Source organism: Myotis myotis, unplaced genomic scaffold (assembly GCF_014108235.1).
Source record: "Myotis myotis isolate mMyoMyo1 unplaced genomic scaffold, mMyoMyo1.p scaffold_m19_p_11, whole genome shotgun sequence".
Lineage (NCBI taxonomy): Eukaryota > Metazoa > Chordata > Mammalia > Chiroptera > Vespertilionidae > Myotis > Myotis myotis.
The window spans coordinates 19,566,011-19,586,739 of NW_023416315.1; the positions used below are offsets into that span (position 1 = coordinate 19,566,011).

The following is a 20,729-nucleotide window of genomic DNA, read 5'->3' on the forward strand; positions in this document are numbered from 1 at the left end:
CTCCCGACAGAAGAGCTCCCCTCCCTTTGCAGACCACCTGCTCCCTAAGCTCCCTAAAATCCATGTCTGGCTCTGCTGAGATCTTTGGAGACACTTTAGAATCTTGAATTATCATTCTACAGTTTCTTTCTTGAGTGTCCTTACACTTTGAATTTGAAAGCGTTTGGGAATCAACCCTCCCCCTTTGTGCAGCTGGAGAGTGACTGGCATTTGTCTCTAAATGTTTACAGCACAGGCCTGCCTGGGTGAAGAAGACCTGGACTTGACCCCAAATCTTTCACTTGCTTGCTTGAGGAATTTCAGCAAGGTGCTTGACCTCCGAGAACCTTAGTTCCCTGATTTGGAACAGAGAACTGGTACCACTTTCCTTATTTGAAGGACTAATGGAATACGTATGACATGCTTAACCTACTGCCAGGCACATGTAAAACACAGGCACATGGAGCTGCTGGAGAATGGATTCCACCAAAATGATGGTTTAGGTGGAGATACCTGGTTGCAGGCCCTGGGAAATGAAATGAGGGTGAGGTGGGGATTTAATAATGTAGGAGAACTTGTGAGGAAAATTCCTCGGGCAATATAGCACAACAGGCCTGAACAACTAACTCAGACTGGAATGAGTTTAGAAAGTTATGACAGGGAAGTCTCCAGGTAAAAAACATATAATGACACATTTGTGAGTTCAGAGTGATGGTGCTTTGAGAGGTCTGATGGTGCAGGGAAAAATAAAAACATAAGAAAGAACCAAAAAACCTATAGAATTCTGGCTCATTGTCATAATGTTAACTTGTGAGTCATTATTTTGGGATGGTGGAGGCAGCGGAGGTGAGTTAGTGACAGCAAGGTCTAAGAGAGCTAAATTCTCATCTATAACAGAAAGTTGACATTTAGTGACTATGACTGATCAGGCCACAAAGAACACTAGACATTCTTAGAATCCCGGAGGTATTAGAAGAAACAGCCACGGTGGTTGAAAGTGGCCGCCTCTTTGGAGTAAGTCTGGGAAGTAGGTAGCCGAAGAAGGGACGCTATTTTTTGCTGTAACATTTTGTATAAACCCCATGCACAAATGTTTTAGTATAAGAAGACATTTAAAAAGTTTTCCAGAGTGGGGCCCGGGGATTTCCTCAAAGGCTCCTAGAAGATTGTGATGGGGCCACATCTATTTGGGAACTAATGATAGAACTCAACTGAAGAGGAAACCAAAAAGGCCAACTGATGATGGTGAGTGACCTCGATGGAGGCAGAGCCTGGACTGGGCATCAATCAGTTCTGTAGACTATGTCTGTTTGAAGATAAAAGCTCACTATTTGGCTGATGAGTGAATTAAATTCCTTGAGTGTAAAAGATGTTTCCCTGAGCAACTGAGATAGTTAAATGCACTTGCCCCTGCTTATTAATCAGGACATTAGGAAACTCAATAAACTTTCCAAAGCAGGAATGACTGGGAGAGGCTGAAAGGGCCAATCTGGCTCTTCTAATTGAGAAGGCTGTTCCCAAAGGCTCGACATAATCTATTTTCTTAAAAACCAGCAACTTTTAAAAGTTTTGGCAATAATATCAAGAACTTTCAAAGTGTTCTTGTTCTATAACTTTGGGTATATTATCTGCCCCTTTGTGTCTCAGATTTCTTTGTCAACAAGTAAGGAAAATAAGAGAACCTGCTGAGTTATGAAATTAATAACTTCACACACACAGATCACTTAAAACAATGCCTAGTGCATGGTCAATGCTCAAAATTCCAAGTTATGGCTGTAGTTATTGGCATTAGACACAGCAATTTTAATTCTAGAAACCTATTTGAGAAAATAAGAGGTTTATTTAAGTAAAAAATGCATATGAACAGACACTGTTTTATCTGTATTAAGAAACTTAGAAGCAGCTTAAATTTCCAACACAGAGGACTGGACAAATAAATTATGGAACCTCCATAGTAGGGAAATATTGTACAATCACTAAAAATAACGGTTTTCAAAAACTGATGGCATTATAAAATGGTCATGATAGAATCTATTATGTGGGGAGAAAGAACACAAAATTATACTACAAGCTAAAGTAAAAAAAATTACATGCATGTGCAAAGTACACAAAATAAAGATAATTATAAGCATCTAATATAAACATGTTGATATAAAATATAAACACTTGTAAGTAGATACGTATTTAGAAATATATAAAATTAAATAGAATATTTAAAAGAATATATAAAATATATAAAAATGAAAGTGAGAAAGGTAAATCGCAAAAAATATTAAAAATAGTTCTATGGAGTGATAAGACTATGGACAAGTTTAATCCCCCCCACTTCCTATTCTTCCATAACTTCTACAATGCACTGTGATGCGTCTAAATTACTACATATTAGGGAAAATGCCATAAATTAAAAAGTCCTTTTAAAGACTCATGCTTATGATAAATTTTCTGCTATTGCTGCATTCTTGTTGACAGCATCCCTTCGATCATTAATATTTCAGGATTTAACTTTACCTCTACACCGCCCCCTCCCCCTCCCCCATATTTACGCTTCTTTTACACGGGGCAACTCAATGCTTTAATGCTTTGTCATCTGACAGTATTTACTCAGGGAGACTGATGAATGGAGCAGCATCTACTGCCCAGTTATTCACCAGCAGCTTCTCGATTCTTCTGTGCTCACTGCGGAGACTGTGTGTGGGGAGTGAGCACAGCCTTTGGAGACAGCAGGTAGCTCACTTTGGGACTGGAATGAATAGCTCTGAATTTATAAAATAGTGGGAGCCAATGCTGAGGATTCCCAAAGGTAAGAAACGTGGATGTGCCTGACATGATGCCCAGCACACAATAGGTGCCCAGCAGCTGCACGGCAGCTATTATTCTAACAGGCACTGAAGGACGTGTGGGCAGTTTGTAGCTGCAACAAGTCTGGCTCCTATTATCTCCACGCTTTCAAAAATGATTTCATTTGCACTAATATTTGATTTCTTCCACTTAAATTCTTCCCAGTTTCTTTACCTGCCTCCAAAGAAATCATGACCTAAAACAGTTCCTGCCTTAGGCAAATGATGCCTCCTGCCCTTTCAGTTAGTAAAATATCACCTTCGAGGTTATTTTTAACCACATTCTGCCACGTTTCCTGGTGTTCCCCTCGTGAGACGCAGCCTTTTCACGTCTGCATCTGACTGAGATGGCAGCTCCCGGACGGAGACCACAGTACACATTACTGCTGACCTAAAGGGGCTGCTACTCTGCTATTTCACACACCGGGCTCAGCGATTTGTTCCCGGGGACTGAGAGTCCCAGGTGTGTGTTTTTCCTCCGTCAACATAGTGGGAGGGAAGGAGTGGGGCATAATAGGAGCCAAAAACATGTGCATACAAACACATCCACAAGGAAAATAACTGGGTAAGAAGAGACTCCTGGCCCGAGCGGCTGGAGCACCCGATCCAGTGAACAGCCAAGGAAATTCCATGGGGCGCTGGAGCAGGATGGGGCAAAGCACACGCTCTAACAGTCCTTCTGTTCTACACTTTGTCACCGACATTCCTACACAACAAAGACCTACAGCCTTTAATTAAGTGAGCAACACTCTGTTACTCTGGACGACAAAGCCAACAGGAACACATGCACCCAAAACCAAACCAAACCACCTTCTGTGACCGCCAGAACAGTAGGAGGCAGGAGGATTACTTACCGCGAAAACCCCGCGAACGACCCAGCCGTGGTGCTGCCGTAACGTCTTACCGTACGCGTTGTCTTGAAAAGAAGAAAAGCTCCATGAGCATTGGGTCTCATCAGAATTGGATGTGCTTTTAGTATCATGTCCTTTCTAATATATGGCCTTAGGAACTGATGAAAAGCCAATGAAAGATTATATAGCCCAGTGATACTCAACCTTCCTAATGCCGCGACCCTTTAATACAGTTCCTCATGTTGTGGTGACCCCCAATTTCATTGTTACAAATTGAACATAATTAAAGCATAGTGATTAATCACAAAAACAACATGTAATTATATATGTGTTTTCTGATGGTCTTAGGCGACCCCTGTGAAAGGGTCGTTCGATCCCCAAAGGGGTCGTGACCCACAGGTTGAGAACCGCTGATAAAGCCTAATGTTTTGGGGAGGAAAAAAGCCTACACAGATTTTTGTTTTAAAGAAAAATATATATTCCCACTCTTACCCTGTGTCAATATATCTGAACTCCAGCTTATTATCATGAGGGGGAAAGTTCAATATATATAAGGAAATAGAGAGGGAGGAAAGGATACTGGAAAAATCGAGACTACCTACAACTAGATAGACACTATAAAATATTAAAATGCAGCTATTTGGCCGTAACCAGTTTGGGTCAGTGGATAGAGCATCGGCCTGCGGACTGAAAGGTCCCAGGTTTGATTCCGGTCAAGGGCATGTACCTTGGTTGCGGGCACATCCCCAGTGGTGGGTGTGCAGGAGGCAGCTGATCGATGTTTCTCTCTCATCGATGTTTCTAACTCTCTATCCCTCTCCCTTCCTCTCTGTAAAAAATCAATAAAATATATTTTAAAAAATAATAATAATAAAAAATAAAACGCAGCTATTTGAAAGTTTTTGTGACCCTGAGTCAGGCCCTCAGCTGTCTCCCCTTTTGTAAGATGATCCTAAGGTTCTTTTCTTTTTTAAAAATACGTTTTTATTACTTGCAGAGAGAGGAAGGGAGAGGGAGAGAGAGAGAGAAACACTGATGATGAATCATTGACTAGCTGCCTCCTGCACGCCCCCTACAGGAGATTGAGCTCACATTCCAGGCACGTGCCCTCACCAGGAAATGAACCGTGACCTCCTGGTTCATGGGTCGATGCTTAAACACTTAGCCACACCAGCCAGGTTAAGGTTCTTTTCAGTTGTAACATTCATTCTGGGATGTCAAATGTTTGTTCTAGATGTCCTATGGCCCTGATACACAGCATTAGACCCAGAAACCTTAGAACTATTTTGGAAAAAATGGCTTAAAATTAATGATCTAGTTATAAAGTAAATGGTGAGGCCCATTAATAAAAGTCATTCAGATTCTAGACTTTAAAGATAAAAACCTATTCTTTTTGTCCTATTGTGTTTTAAAATATGATTTAAAAACAGGTATATAATTTTAATTACAAAAAAATAATCTCAAGAACAAGGTGACAGCATTTTTTGCCAGGGATGCATTCCTAAATGCTTTAAGTAATTCAATATGTGCAAAAGTCATAACCGATTTTTCCCAAAGGAATAAATTCAGCCTTAGGAGGCACAGAGCTTTATCATCATAATGCATTTTTTTTCAACGCTCCATTTTATTTTCTAGGCACCATCTCCAGTAGTTTACAGAGCGCTCATTCCTAAATTAACACGGAGTATCGGGGGAATTGTTTGGCCTTCTTCATCACGTTTAGCTCATCTAAATTCTATTCCAAACGTACGTATTGCCATGTGCTAGTTTCAGCACTGGTACAAGTACCACCACCATTTAATGAATGCTTAGGCTTATCATAAGATATAAAGTATTTTAAAGTAAACGAGGGTAGGGAGCGGCTCATGGGGCTAAAGATCCCTGGGGTTGGGGACATTTACATGCCACGAAAGGATTCTGAGCTTCCCACCTGAGGCACAGGGACAGTTTATAAAAATACAGCTTACTGCTTTTTTCCGATCTCACAAGTAATGCATCTCATGTTAAAAATACAGGAAACACAAAAAGGAGGGAACTAAGGAAACCTGAATAATCGTGCCTCTCAGAGAATCACCGTGAGCACCCGGGGTGCACTCTCTTCATCTTGTTTCCTGTACAGATAGTGTATTTTCTTTGACTAATGGTCACGACTGATCTGGTTGGAATTGTGGCAGGGGAGTAACATGGTGAGACTTGCAAATGTCGCTGCCCGGGTCCCCGAGCCTCCAGCGCCTGAACCACCCTGGCTGGACAAACCGCCTGTTTGCAAGGGCTCTGGGCTGTGTTATGCCAACCTGGAGACATTATACTCTCCCTACACTTTACCATTTATTTCTTTATTTAAATATGTTTTTATTGATTTGAGAGAGACAGAAAGGGAGAAGGAGAGTGATACATCCATTGGCTGCCTTCTGCATGCCCCCTACTGGGGATCGAGCCTGAAACCTAGGCATTGTGCCCTCACCGGGAATCCAACCAGTGACCCCTCGGTTCATGGGACGACACTAAACCACCTGAGCCACAGAGGCCAGGGCACACTTTGCCCTTTAAGTTAACCTTTCACAAAAGCCCGAAACCTTTCTCCATGCCCCCCTCCCCAGGGCAACCAGAAAACAAAGGTGCTGGGAGTCTACGCAGCATGGGCAGGCAGCCTGGGCAAAGGAAGAGGGACTGTTTGTGGAGCAGCATGACCCGTGTCCCCTTCCTGGCCCTGTAGGAGGCAGCTCTTCCTTACTGTGTCTGCACCTTGCCCGAGAAGAGTCCCACTGGCAGGATGTGGGCCGGGTGGTCTAACAGAAGAAAACGATGTTAGAGAATTGGCCTGGGTCCTGACCCAGGCCCAGCAAGACCACTGCTATAATTTAAAATCAACAAGGACAATTAAACTCACTAAAAAAAAAAAAAAAAGAAAGAAAAGTTTGCCAGAAGTCCTTAGCTGACTCCTAGGGCTGCATTACAGCACAAAGTCTAAGCCTGACCTATTTTGGTTACCCAGAGATTAGATAATGAAATACATTAATCTTCCCTGTAATACTCATTCGTCATCATCACACGTGCTCTACAACCAGGAGGTATTTTTGGCTTCTGAAAGACATAAATGATGCCCTTCTCTCAGTTCTTGAGAAGTGTCACTTCCCTAGAGCCCGCGTCAAGACTTCTGAGCAGGAAGCCTTGACAATAAATCACCTTGCCCAATTCTCTTCCTTTACAAGCGAAGGAACAGAAAACCCAGAGAGACCGTGACTTTCCCAAGGTCACAAAGCTAAAAGCCATGGGAACCTGGGGCATTCTTGTCGCATTAAGCCATTCTGCCAAAAACTAATGTTTATCCTCTGTGAAGCAAAATGATGAGAATGAAAAATGTGCCTTTCCTACCCACTTCCTGAAAGAATTTGGACCTTAGTCTGTTTGTGGAAACAAAACAAATGTGATTTCTTCCCTGGTAACTCAGAAACTCGCTATGAGGTACTCAGAGACCACGGCTAAACCTACCACAGTATCTGAGCGAGAACCCTCCCACAACAACTGGTGGACAACCATTCAGCCTAGAAATGGGATCTATGAGAGAGTCTTTCTAGCATAGACCTGTAATTGGTAAGAATTTGTAAAGTTCCTTTGAAGACAAAGAAGAAATGCAATTCTATGTTTTGAAAGAGCCCTTGGGAAGTAGATAAGCAAGGCCAGGACAGGTAGAATCTGTCCTGCGCTGAGCCCAGGAAGTGACACCCCTACAAACGGGCTAACATGGCAGCCCTCCAGTGAGATGGGGAACCAAGAGCGGCTCGCAGTGGACACACATGAAAAGCAGTACTGAGAGAGAAAGACTGTGCATAGCGTGACACCATGTATACATGTTTACACACGCAACACAGTACTAGAAACTGTAATAGACACATAAATACATCCTATCTAATAATAGACAAACATGGTAATTGACCATACCTTCGCTACACCTCCCATTGGCTAATCAGCGCGATATGCAAATTAACCGCCAACAAAGATGGCAGTTAATTTGCATACATAGGCTCCAAGCAGTGGAGTGAAGCCTCACGTCCCCGGGGCCGGCGGAGCAGCGAGGCTTCACGGCCCCGGGGCCGGCGGAGCAGCAAGGCCTGACATTTCCGGGACAGCAGAGCAGTGAAGCCTGACGTTTCCGGGGCCAGCGGAGCAGTGAAGCCTGATGTTTCTGGGGCTGGCTCCGGCCAGAACTTGGCCAGAGCGAAGGCCTGGGCCCCCGGTGCCAGAGGCAAACCGGTGCCAGCAGCCAGGGGAAAGGAAGGCCTATTGCACGAATCTTTTCATGCAACAGGCCTCTAGTAGAAGTATAAAAACATGCACTATGGAATGACAAACAGAACATTCTGGTTGAAGATCTATGGAAAAAGAGATAGTCATGGGTCAAAGGATGGTACACGGGTGCTGCACTGAACTGTTATATATATGTGGTCAAGTGACAGGTATTTGTCAAATGTCTGCAATACTTAAAATAAGAAGACTGAACTATTAGAAAAATACCCTCTGAATTTTTAAAAAAAAAATATATTTCATTGATTTTTTACAGAGAGGAAGGGAGAGGGATAGAGAGTTAGAAACATTGATGAGAGAGAAACATCGATCAGCTGCCTTCTGCACACTCCCTACTGGGGATGTGCCCACAACCAAGGTACATGCCCTTGACCGGAATTGAACCTGTTAACCTTGCAGTCTGCAGGCCGATGCTCTATCCACTGAACCAAACCGGTTAGGGTCCCTCTGAGTTCTTTATCGTGACTAAGTTTCAGGCAAAACGGATTGTCCAGAGAAAAGCCAACTCAGGAAGCAGCGGACAGAGGTGAAAGGGGTGCCCAGAGATGTCCTTTGTTAACTCCAGGCACCATCTAGAGACTCTAGATGGAACTTGGATGTGAGCCAATTCTGCCAGCTGAGCCACATGCTGTGTGTTGTTCTGGAGCGAGCATGACTTGATTCACGTTTCATGGTATTGTCAGAACAATTAGTCGAGCTATAATTTGATGCTAAATATGTGATTACAAGTTCGGGCTTTCTTACATAGCTCTCCCTGTCTGTATTAAGTATGTGACCGAGCATCCTGGAGATGCTGGGGGGGGGGGGGCGGTTCATATTTCGCTGACATTTATGGAATCATTCCAAGTTGAGGGATGTGCTGCGTGCTATCCCCCCAGAGGGAACAGCGCAGAGCACGTAGCATTTAGTACAATGGGGCGTGAAAGGCCAGAGCAGCTTTTCTTCCCATCACTTACAGGGATGTTCTCCAAAAGCCCTTTCATATGGCGCCTGCGTTAGAGGGGCTTAGCTATAGGCTGGACCAGTAAATATATCTGCTTTGTGACCCAAATCTTTTCTTAGAATGACTTCTAGAGAATGTCATAGGACACTAGGGGTTCAAAGCTCTTGGCATAACACCACCCAGAATATTCTACATCAGGGGTCCTCAAACTACGGCCCACGGGCCACATGCAAATACAAATATTGTATTTGTTCCCGTTTTTTTACTTCAAAATAAGATATGTACACTGTGCATAGGAATTTGTTCATAGTTTTTTTTTAGACTATAGTCCGGCCCTCCAACGGTCTGAGGGACAGTGAACTGGACCCCTGTTTAAAAAGTTTGAGGACCCCTGTTCTACATAATTATCATTATGAGGAATCCAAGTGATGGCTCAAATACAAGGACGGCAGCATAAAGCCCAAGACTTTCTTCCAGATGCAGGGGACTCTTTCTAGGTCACAGAACTGCAGCAATACAGTGACTATCCATGCATTTTCTAGGGAGTTAATAAATGACAAGGTTTCCATCATGGCATTTAAGCCTTTTACATGTCATCTCCCATTTTCAGCCACTAAGATTACACAAGTTTTGTGAACATTTACCTCAAACCCTTTCTTAAGCAGTATTTTCAAATTTGGGAGTGGCATCCAAGGTTTATCTTTAGTTTATCCCTAACTGTCTTGCTATTCTTAGGTTGGGGAAATTCTGTCATCAGAAAACTACTAATTACCATGAAAGGCAAAATCATCTGATGCGGAGGATAACTAGGTGAGCTTCAATGTCCTAGCCCTAGATGACTGGGTCTCAAACCTCAGCAGGGATACAGCCGTGGGCAAACTACGGCCCGCCCGTTTGAAATGAATAAAACTAAAAAAAAAGACCGTACCCTTTTATGTAATGATGTTTACTTTGAATTTATATTAGTTCACACAAACACTCCATCCATGCTTTTGTGCCGGCCCTCCGGTCCAGTTTAAGAACCCATTGTGACCCTCGAGTCAAAAAGTTTGCCCACCCCTGGATTAGAATCATCTCACTGGCTTGTTAATGCTCAGATTGCTGGGCTCTGTTAGACTTCTGAGTCAGCAGGTGTCGAGTGAGGCCTGGTAGTCTGCATTTCTACTAAGTTTCTAGGGGGAGTGGGTTAGGGAAACCTTTGTCCACACTGAACACAGCAGCGGGAAACTAGTGATCTCTATAAGGAGAATATGATTTAAGTCATGAAAACCTCTGAAATAATCCTGAACACTGGATGCAAGTCTCACATTCACAGCCCCCTTTTCCTTTCCACTGAAAACAGTGCTGAGGGGGAAGAGGGGAAGCAAAGGCTGAAATTGGCTGTTAATTTGGCCTAAAGTTAACATTATTTCCGTTTGGAAGCAGCATTGCCCTTCAAGCCCCCTCTCTTCAGGGCCAACATTTCCTGGTCTACTTTCCTAAAAGGTAGGGGAGGAAAAGGGGCAGAGTTAGGGGCTAGGGGTGGGGACAGGACGGAAAGGGTATATCCTCCATTTCCTCTCCGCCTCCAGGGGCAAAGCTTTTCCTTTCACTTGCTGGTGTGAAAGCAGCTGGGTGCTATTCCACCCCAGTCCAGCAGGGGGCGAGTGAGATTAGCATTCTTCTCTGCCCACACACACAGCCCTACGAAGCAAGGGCATCACCTGACAGACTGTCCCCCTGCTGCATTTCCTGCAGGTGGAGCAGTAGTTCCCAGCGTGGGGCACACGCGCACAGGGGGGCAATTTGATTTTTAAGGGGGGCAATTAGAGATTTCTTATGGTCCTGGGGCCTCATATACAGTATATAAATGTATATTGTGACATATTTATACATTTCAGTTCTCTATTATATGTTTTGAAACTTTGCTATTTTTTCATATCACTTCATATTACTATTTTTTTAACCATTTCTTAGTGATTTCTTCCTCAGTACTTCAACTGTTCTTTCGTTCTTTTTTTTCTTCCTCTTTCATGGATGCCATGTTCTTTGGAAGCTTGTTTAGTCCAAGTTAATGGCCTTTTAGGGTTCCTCCACATGAATAGGAGTTCACTTTTTGAATAATAAGAATTATACGTCATGGGGGGTGGGGGAGACATCAGGATTTTAGAGATGCTTAGGTGAGGCATGGCCAAAAACAGGTTGGGAACCACTGTCCTAGTGTGAAATCTCCCTACTAAGAAGTTACTCTGAAGAGAAATGTCTGGCTTGGCAACCAAGCTTTGCAAACTTTTCATTTCTGATTTGGGACAAATAAACCCCATTTTCTGGTGGGTTATCAATGTCATATATCATGATGATAAGAATATAAATAATGATAGAAGCTAATCTCTATTAAGTGCTTATTATGTGCCACTTTTCTGATCTTTCTACATGCATGAAAAGATTTAATCTTTACAACAGCTTTGTTAGAAAAACTGTATTATCGCTGCCATTTTATAGATGAGGAAACTGAGAAACAGAAAGTTAAGTATACGTTACTGTAGTTAGCTAGTGATTAACAAAGAAAAGAGCAAAGGGAAGTCAGACATTGTAGAGCACGGTCACCTGGGAAGCAGAGACCTGTCTGCGAACCCAGGAAGTTACAGCTTCCCACTCCCTGCAGGAAGCCACCGGTCCATTCCCCCCACAGGTCACTGCGGGAAGGGACAGAACAAAGGGGAGGTAAGCACAAACAGCAATGAAGTTAAAATGGTGCAGGGGGAGGTGCTGGACCACAGAGGCATTCCAGTCTCACCTGGGAAAAAGATCATTGGCAAAGGGGGTGGAGCCAATGCAAGCCCTCGAAAGTTTGGGAACTGATTGGGGAGCACCTGACCACGTGGGTCCAGTGGCCGCCTGGGGCCATGACACTGCACAGGTTCTGAAGGATTAGGAAGCAGAAACTCTGTGCACCGGCCTTTGCCCTGGCGAAGACACAGTTGTACTTTCTCCATGGTGGGGCCGACAGAGATGGGACATTGGGAAGCCAGACGGATAACTCTTTCGACATTACCTCACGAGTAAACGATGCCACCACACCACAATCTGTCATGCATGTCCTTGGAATTCTTTCCTCTTGATCCTGTGGAAGAGCCTGATACCCACCGACAACAAACTGACCAAGGGCACAATGCTATAAAGTGGTGGGATGCAGAGAGCCCATGATCTTCACCATGCCACAGGCCAACAAGTTCCCCAGATACTGGTTAGGGGCGTGACCCGTTATGATGAGTATACTTTTAGTACTGAAATCAGGACACCAAGGGGAGAACATAACTGAGACTGTCCTGGAAATTCAGGGATGTCTGAGAAACCAAAAAATGCAGGTGGCCCCAGGATGGTGGAGACATTGTCAGGGAAATGAGGACCTTGGAGGCAGAGGCCCTAAAGTGGCTCTGATTCAAACTCTGTGGTCTTAGCATGCATGTTAATCTTTCAGAATTGTGGTTACCTGACCTATAAAAATAGACTGATTTGAGGATTAACCTGTCTAAATTCTTCATAAAGTTACACAAATATCAGCTTTTGCTGTTTCATGGCACATCAGCAAGTTTCTAGAGAGAAAGGTCTGGGAAAATCATGTGGGAGCAGAATCCCTCAGGCCTTATGGTCCAGAGGAAGGACTAATAGGAGGAGACAAATTCACCTGGAGACTGACAAAATGCTGCAGTGATCACTGGCTCCCCTGCCCAACAGAAGCCTCAAACTCATTCATTTCACTGCTTCTAACCATGGCTACTTAGAGCCTGACCATGTGCTTCTCCACATCATGGCTTCAAAGTCATAGGGAATTTCACGCCCCACACCCCATGCCTCAGGGCCCATGCTGGAAGAATTTCCTCTAGGACAAGAGTGAGAGTTCAGCCACTGTTAGGAGCACTATGAGGATGCTTCCAAGTCTTTAATGTTTTTCAAAACTGACCTGTTAGACACACGGATGCATCCATCTATCCACCCACCTACACATGAGTGTTTCTAAGCACCCACCATGTTCTCGTCTTTTGACTACGGCCCTGACCTCAGTCTGGGCTCTGCCACTGCAATGGAGCAAGGGGGCATGAAAGGACTACAATTTAATGGCCAATCCTTCATCTCACGCCAGAGCAAGTTCCCAGGGCTCCCCAGCCCCTTCCTTTCATGGGCTCCAAAATAAGCTTCTCTTTGGATACTGATTTTAGAAGACTACTGCATTTGAAGATTAATTTAGGAAGAACGAACTTCTTGGAAATGTTAGTTTTTCCTATTAAGATTAAGAAATGGCTCGCCATTAATTTAACCCTTAAGATACACTAATTTTTAATAAGTTAGATCTAGATGATCAGGTCACTATCTCATGGATTCTTTTTAAAGCGAGCATGTAAGAAACAAACAAACAACAGTGACGAACAAAAATAAACAAAATCATAACCTGAAGAGCAGAATTTCCCCTCCACCCTGTCTCTTCCTCCAGGGCCTCCATTCCAAACCCTGTTCAATCGACCCATCGAAATGCAAAGAACACTTACTCAGGGCTGTCTGGATATCCTTTTCTCCATTTTTCACTTCTGTTAAAAATCCTTTCAAGAATTTGAGACCTCTAAAACAAGAAAGAGGAAGAAATATTAGTTTCAAAATTCACTCCTGTTAAATGGGTAGAAAGAAACGGCAGAGCTCAGCTTGCACGAAGTGGCCACAAATCTAATGGCTGCCACATTGGCTAGCACAGCTTGCACAAATGCAGTACAGTCTTCTAAGTCAGTTTCCAATAATATCTTGGGTTCAGCAGCCAGAAGACTGAGTCATGGCAGGCCTTTCCGGTGTCTCTGTCTGTTCCCTCCAGCTTGCTCTGGCCCTTCTCAGCTGTATGGCTAAACAGGGGTTTTCACAATGTGGTCTCAGGGCCAGCAGCTTCAGCATCACTTGGGAACTTGCCAAAAAGGAAAATTCTGTGGCCCACTCCAGACCTACTGAGTCAAAAACTGGAATTGGGGTGAAGCAACTATGTTTTTAACAAGCCCTCCAGGTGGCTCTGATGTCCGTAGAGTTTGTGATCCACTGACTTAAAGCAAAACCAGTCAACTTTATCATGCTTTAATCTTGTGTATACTATTAATATTTACAATGTTTATCAACATCAAGAGGAAGGCAAAGCAAAAAAAACCCCACAAAACAAATACGGTGTTTTATTCATTAGACCTTCTGGAAAAGGCTATGCACGTCGGCCAGACCCTCCACTCAGTAGTCTCCTTTCCATTACAACTGCTTTGCTGAGTTTTAAGTGCGAGCCCACCCCAGCAGCCCCACCTCTTCAGCCACAGGAGGGCTTCGGTAGCCGAGTTCCTAACCCGGGCTACATCTGCCTCCACTTCGTGCAGCACTATCTTCTGGAGGGTGGTAAACTCTTCCTTGTTGGTGATATACTTCTGATTCACTTTCTGCAGGAAAAGCAGGGAAACAATCTAAGTTCAAAATGCTAGAGCCACCAAGAGAATCAGCATAGTACTGAGACTTTTTAAAAAATATTTAATTTATTGATTTTTTACAGAGAGGAAGGGAGAGGGATAGAGAGTTAGAAACATCGATCAGCTGCCTCCCGCACACCCCCATCGGGGATGTGCCCGCAACCAAGGTACATGCCCTTGACCGGAATTGAACCTGGGACCCTTCAGTCCGCAGGCTGATACTCTATCCACCGAGCCAAACCAGTCAGGGCAGTACTGAGACTTTTGAGTTTGTCAAGCAGGCCTCTTAAGAAATAAAAATAAATGCAACCTCTCTATTACTTTCTTCCTTATGTTTTCAGGATTTGGTTATTATTATTATTATTATTATTATTATTTTGAGAATTCTTATGAGGCTTAAGCTAGAATTAAATAGTCTCAGCATTTTAAAGTACTATTTTTAAAGTAATTTTTGTTCTGCTCCAGAACCTTTCTCACAGCTGTCCTATACTTTCTATTCTGAGATCAAACGCAACAATCATCTATTTGTGAATGGAATCTCATGCAACTATTTCCGCCAACTGTAGTCTCCCCAGAGACAAGCTGGTATATTCACCTTAATATTTCCAACAAGATCCATTTTAACAGGAGCAAACACTGTAGGGCCAAGTTTGTCTGAAAGAAAAAATTAAAAACATCTTTGAAAAAGCAATATTTTCAAGTGGAAACTATTTTTATAGTAACAACCAATTTAGCAGGTTTTCTCCCTCCCTCCCCCAAAAAACCTTATAGTTTTTGCTTTTAAATCCTTTTCTAAACATAAACTTCAAAGGCACCTAGGATACTATCATCACCTTTTTCTATTATGCTACTCTGAGGTGAGTAACTATAATAAGGTCCTAAATGGCAGAAGAGAATAATCCTATAAACTCCAAATACATATTATAATCCTTAGGGCTATACTGTCCAATGTGGTAGCCATTAGACTTGTGGCCACTTAGTGCTTGCAATTAGCCAGCCCAAACTAAAATGTACTGTCAGTGTAAAATACATACCAGACTTCAAAGATTTAGTGCCGAAAAGGAATGCAGTTTCTAATTAATGATTCTTTTATATTGATTACATGTTGAGATGATATTTTGAATATATGAGGTTAGATAAATTATAAAAATTAATTTTAACTGTTTTATTTTACTATGTTAATGTACCTGCTGGAAAATTTACAATTACATATGTGGTTTGGATATTTCTGTTGGACAAGAACTAAAAAAATAACACAATTGGGTAGAGCTAAAAAGCCAAAAGAGAAAATGTAATAAAATTCTAAAAAATACTTGATAGATCCAAAAGAAAGGCAGGAACAAAGATAGGTAGTTAAAAAGCCAAAGAGGAAATAAAATTGAATACTAAAAAATAACATTAATTGGCTAGAAGTCAAGAAAGGAGTAAAAAAGGACCAAAGAACAGATAGGACAAATAGAAAATAAACAGCAAGATGATAGGAACAAATAACAAGATAGTAGACTTACATTCATCCAAACAATGTAATTCACTACATTAACAAAGTACAGGGGGAAAAACAACACTTGATAATTTCAATAAATACAGAAAACATATTTTAAAGTTAACTCTTCGTGATTATAAAAACTTAATGTACAAAAGTCAATGGTATCTATGTGCTATCAATGAACAACTGGAAAATGGGATCGTTTTTACAATAGCATGAAAACTATTAAAATTCTAAAATTTATTTCTAACAAAAGATGTATAAGACCTTTATACTAAGAAAGTGATACAAACATTGTTGTGAAAATAACAAATAACCAAGTAAATGGAGAGATACAGTATGCTCAAGCATTAGAAGACTCAATGTTTAAGATAAATGTCAGTTCCCTTCTAATTGGCTTAGATTCAATGTAATCTTAATAAAAGTATCAACAGGCTTTTTAATAAAACTGGAAAGCTAAAACTTATGTAGACATGCAAAAGACCTAAAATTGCCAAAACAATCTTGAAAAAGAACAACAAAATGGGAAGACTTACATTATCGAATTTCAAGCCTTACTGTAAATGCACGGTAATTAGGACACTGAGGTATTGGCATAAGAAAAATCAAATAGATCACAGAAACAGAAGAGATAGTCCAGAAATAGACCCATGCTTACTAGGTCAATTGGTTTTCAACAAAGCTGCCCAAGTAATGTAAAAGGGAAAAAATGGCTATTCAACAAATGGTTCTGGAAGAACCAGATATCTTATCTAATAAAAGAGAAATATGCAAATTGACCGTACCTCTGCTGCACTCACAAACCACGCCCACAAGCCAATCATAGCTACTATATGCAAATTAACCCAACCAAGATGGCAGCCGGCAGCCACGGAGCTGGAGCAAACAGGAGGCTTGGTTGCCCCAGTGATGGAGGAAGCCAAGCTTCTATCTTCTTATAGAAGATAAATAAATCCCAGATACCTGCTTCCAGCCAGCCTCCATCTTCTATAATTGAAACTTTGTTGCCTTGAGCAGAGGCTACAGCCAGCCAGGGCAGGGAGGAAGCTTGGCTTCCTCCATCGCCGGGGCAACCAAGCATCCTGCTTGCTCCAGCTCCGTGGCTGCCGGCCGCTATCTTGGTTGGGTTAATTTGCATATAGTCACTATGACTGGCTGGTGGGCATGGCCTGTGAGTGTAGCAGAGGTACAGTCAATTTGCATGTTTCTCTTTTATTAGATAAGATAAATAAATCCCAGATACCTGCTTCCAGCCAGCCTCCAGTGGGAGCTTGGGTGGCTGGGGGCCATGGCCAGCCTGCAAACAGCCATCAGCCCCCACCCAGGCTGGTCACACCCTCATGGGATGAGGGTCCCCTCTGGGGGGCTTGGCCAGCCTGCAAACAACCATCAGCCCCTCACCCAGACTGGCCAGGCACCCCAGTGGGGACCCCCACCCTGAAAGGGCTGTGGCCAGACTGCAAACAGCCATCAGCCACTCACCCAGGCTGGCCAGGAACCCCAGCAGGAACCCCCTCCCTGAAGGGGGTGTGGTCAGCCTGAAAACGGCCCTCAGCCCCTCACCCAGGCTGGCCAGGCACTCCAACAGGGACCCCCACCCTGAAGGGGGTATGGCCAGTCTGAAAACAGCCCTCAGCCCCTTACCCAGGCTGGCTAGGTACCCCAGAGGGACCCCCACCCTGATCCGGGACACCCTTCAGGGCAAACCAGCCCCCCCCCCCCCCCCCATGCACCAGGCCTCTATCCTATATAATAAAAGGGTAATATGAAAATTGACCCTAACAGCAGAACGACTGGGAATGACTGGTCACTATGACACACACTGACCACCAGGGGGCGACGCTCAATGCAGGAGATGCCCCCTGGTGGTCAGTGCGCTCCAACAGGGGGAGCTCTGCTCAGCCACAAGCCAGGCGGATGGCTGCCAGTACAGTGGTGGTGGTGGGAGCCTCTCCCACCTCCTCAGCAGCGCTAAGGATGCCCGACTGCAGCTTAGGCCTGCTCCCCACTGGCAAGTGAACATCCCCCAAGGGCTCCCGGGTTGCCAGAGCGATGTCTGACTGTCAGCTTAGGCCCAATCCCCCAGGGAGTGGGCCTAAGCCAGCAGGTGGACATCCCCCAAGGGGTCCCAGACTGTGAGAGGACACAGGCCGGGCTGAGGGCCCCCCTCCCCCCCCCAGTGCACAAATTTTTGTGCACTGGGCCTCTAGTAATAATAATAAAAAGAATCTCAACACTTCCTTCACACTATATACAAAAACTAATTCCAAGATGACTTATAGATGGAAAAATCAAAATCAAAAGTAAAGACTATAGAAGATGACAAGGAGAATATCTTCATAACTTTGGGGGTAAGCAAAGATTTCTAGGACACTGAAAGCACTAACTATAAAAGAAAGAAAACAGATCAATTGGATTTCATGAAAATTAAAAACTCTGCTCTTCAAAAGATCTCAGTAAGAAACGGGCAGCCATAGTCTGGGGAAAAATACTCATAATGTGTATGTTTACACTGGAATGTTACTCAGAATATATAAAGAACTCTTATGAGTCAATAATAAAAATAAAATTAACCTTTTAAAATGGATTAAAGTTTTAAATAGATGTCACAGTGTAACAAATAGCAAAGACCAATAATTACATGAAAAAGTGCTTAACATCATTAGTCATCAAAGAAAGGCAAATTAAAGCCACAACACGATACCACTAAACACAGGAATGGCCAAAACCAAAAATGCTGACACCACCAAGTGTCTGTGAAGATGTGACACAACCAGAATACTCACACGCTGCTGCTGGAAGTGTACAATTGAGCAACTGCCTTTATAAAGCTAAACATGTGAACCCTATGAATCAGCAAGTCCACTCCTCAGCATTTGTTCAAGAGAAAGGAAAACACATGCCACTGACACAAAAATGTTCAGGGCAATTTCACTTATAGTAAAAGTGAAATTTCACTGTAAGTGAAATTTCACTTACAGTAGCCTCAAACAAGAAACTACCCAAATGCCCATCAATAGGAGAATGAATAAACAAAGGGTTAAATTCACTTAACAAAATACTATTCAGCAACACAAAGAAATGAACTGTTGACACATGTAACAACAAGGGTGAAAACATTATATTGAGAGAAAAAGCCAGACACAAAAGGGTTTATAACATGACTTTATATACATGGGATTTTAGACCAGGTGAAACTAATCTGTGGCGACAGAAAGCGGTAAAATGGTTGCCCCGGGCTGGGTGACAGGCTGGGGACCGACTGGCAGAGGGAATGTTCTGGGTGATGAAAACATTCTTTGTCTTGACAGGGATGCGTATTACATAAGTAGGTGCATTTGTCAAAACTTACTGGGATCGTAACACTTAAGTTCTATGCAAGTTATACCCCAATTTAAAAAAAAGATGCTGTTAATTGGGTCATATAACCAATTTCAACATATGAGCGATTTCTGGTACTAGTGACTCTATAAAAATAAAGTAAATATAATTTGAACTTAACAAAAATTATAGCTATAACTTTATCTTTGAAAAAACGTTTTAACTGGTAAGCATTTTTTTCATAGTACCAATGGATTTGAAGGTCTGTTCCTCAATGACTTTCACTTTCATTTTTAATTATGACTTCTAGAAAACAGAATTCCCCTTCTTCATGATGCTTCTCGGTGGTCACTATTTATTCACAATTAGAGAAGAAATGGGAATATGCAGCAATGCTTCAGGTCATGCGGTGCCATGAAGAGGTAGCTAAGAAGGGTCATCTCACTGTCCACACAGTTCAGATCTCTGATGCAATATAACAGCTGTGACACAGAGTCTAGACTAATCAATTTAAGGCAATGCAGCAACCTTACCCAACACTGGAACCACAGCATAGCATGACTCCAAGAACGCTTCTGTGGGAATGCCACTGTCTTCCAGAAGTTCAATGTCACTAAAGCTAAGCCATTTGGTGATAAGGAGGAGGAAAGAATGCAAAAAAGTTAGCACCTGCTGCAGTTCGGAGGTAGTCATGAAAACAGCTTGCCTCTACGGGGCAAGTCATTTGGCCGGATTTTACACATAAGCCAGGTGTTTGTTTTCCTATTACAGTACAGTCTAAATACAACATCATTTTCCAAAGCTAACCATCAAAGCAAACTATAATTTGTCTAGAGTATACTCTCACAATCCAGTTCCTTCTTGTCCACTGCTTCACAGAGTAAACAGTAAATCAGACCAGGTTCTCTATTCTGCTAGAACACACCACCACCCGAAAGGAACACCAGGATTGACCTCCCAGAAGGCATCCACCTTCAGTGATGTTAGAGAGTATAGAATACCTGGTGTTCATGGTACTAAAGAAAGTCGGGATAACTTCTTGGCCTTCTTCCCAGTGGGATTCCGGAGAGCTACTTGAGGAGTTTGATACGGGCTGGGCCAAGTTGTCATGGTTTTCCAAGTTTTCCTCTCCATCTTCCTTCATTATTTCACCTTGGACTGCAGAGTAGAAGATACTTATTATTAATCCATTATTTATTATAAAAACTTATATATACTCATTGCAGAACATTTCTAAAACACATAAAAGCACACAGAAATGAAAATCTGAAATTCTACACACAGACACACACATATACGCACACACAAAATTAGGTTTAAATATATGTAGATTTGTATCTTGCTTGTTTTCATCACTGTATCAAAAGTACTTTCATTATCATTCAATACTCTTCAAAACATGACTTTAATGACTATGTAAAATTGCATCATGTGGGGGGCACTTAGGTAGTTTCTAAAATTTTAGTATTAGAAATAGTCACTCCTCATTATTTATGTATTCTGGATTTGTAAGTTTGCCTACTTGCTAAAGTTTATTTGTAACCC

The 20,729-nt window shown here is 42.7% G+C and overlaps 1 protein-coding gene across 6 annotated transcripts in view; it reads right to left on the minus strand.

The window, feature by feature from the left end:
- The window catches only part of PLEKHA8 (pleckstrin homology domain containing A8), a 62,923-nt gene that overhangs the window by 15,898 nt on the left and 26,296 nt on the right, over positions 1 to 20,729 (minus strand). For 4 of the 6 annotated variants that reach the window (XR_004970827.1, XR_004970828.1, XM_036327732.1 and 1 more), the window contains exons 8-13: positions 20,186 to 20,342; positions 19,718 to 19,803; positions 14,973 to 15,031; positions 14,220 to 14,350; positions 13,442 to 13,512; positions 3,671 to 3,732 (exon numbers count right to left, since the gene is read on the minus strand). Coding sequence is in view for 4 of the 6 variants with exons in the window: in XM_036327732.1 (XP_036183625.1) it covers positions 3,671 to 3,732; positions 13,442 to 13,512; positions 14,220 to 14,350; positions 14,973 to 15,031; positions 19,718 to 19,803; positions 20,186 to 20,342 (566 nt within the window). In the remaining 2 variants the exon portion in view is untranslated. Of the gene's footprint in view, positions 1 to 3,670; positions 3,733 to 11,312; positions 11,591 to 13,441; positions 13,513 to 14,219; positions 14,351 to 14,972; positions 15,032 to 19,717; positions 19,804 to 20,185; positions 20,343 to 20,729 lie in introns of those variants that run through there. The other 2 variants (XM_036327731.1, XM_036327734.1) reach the window with 2 other exon arrangements.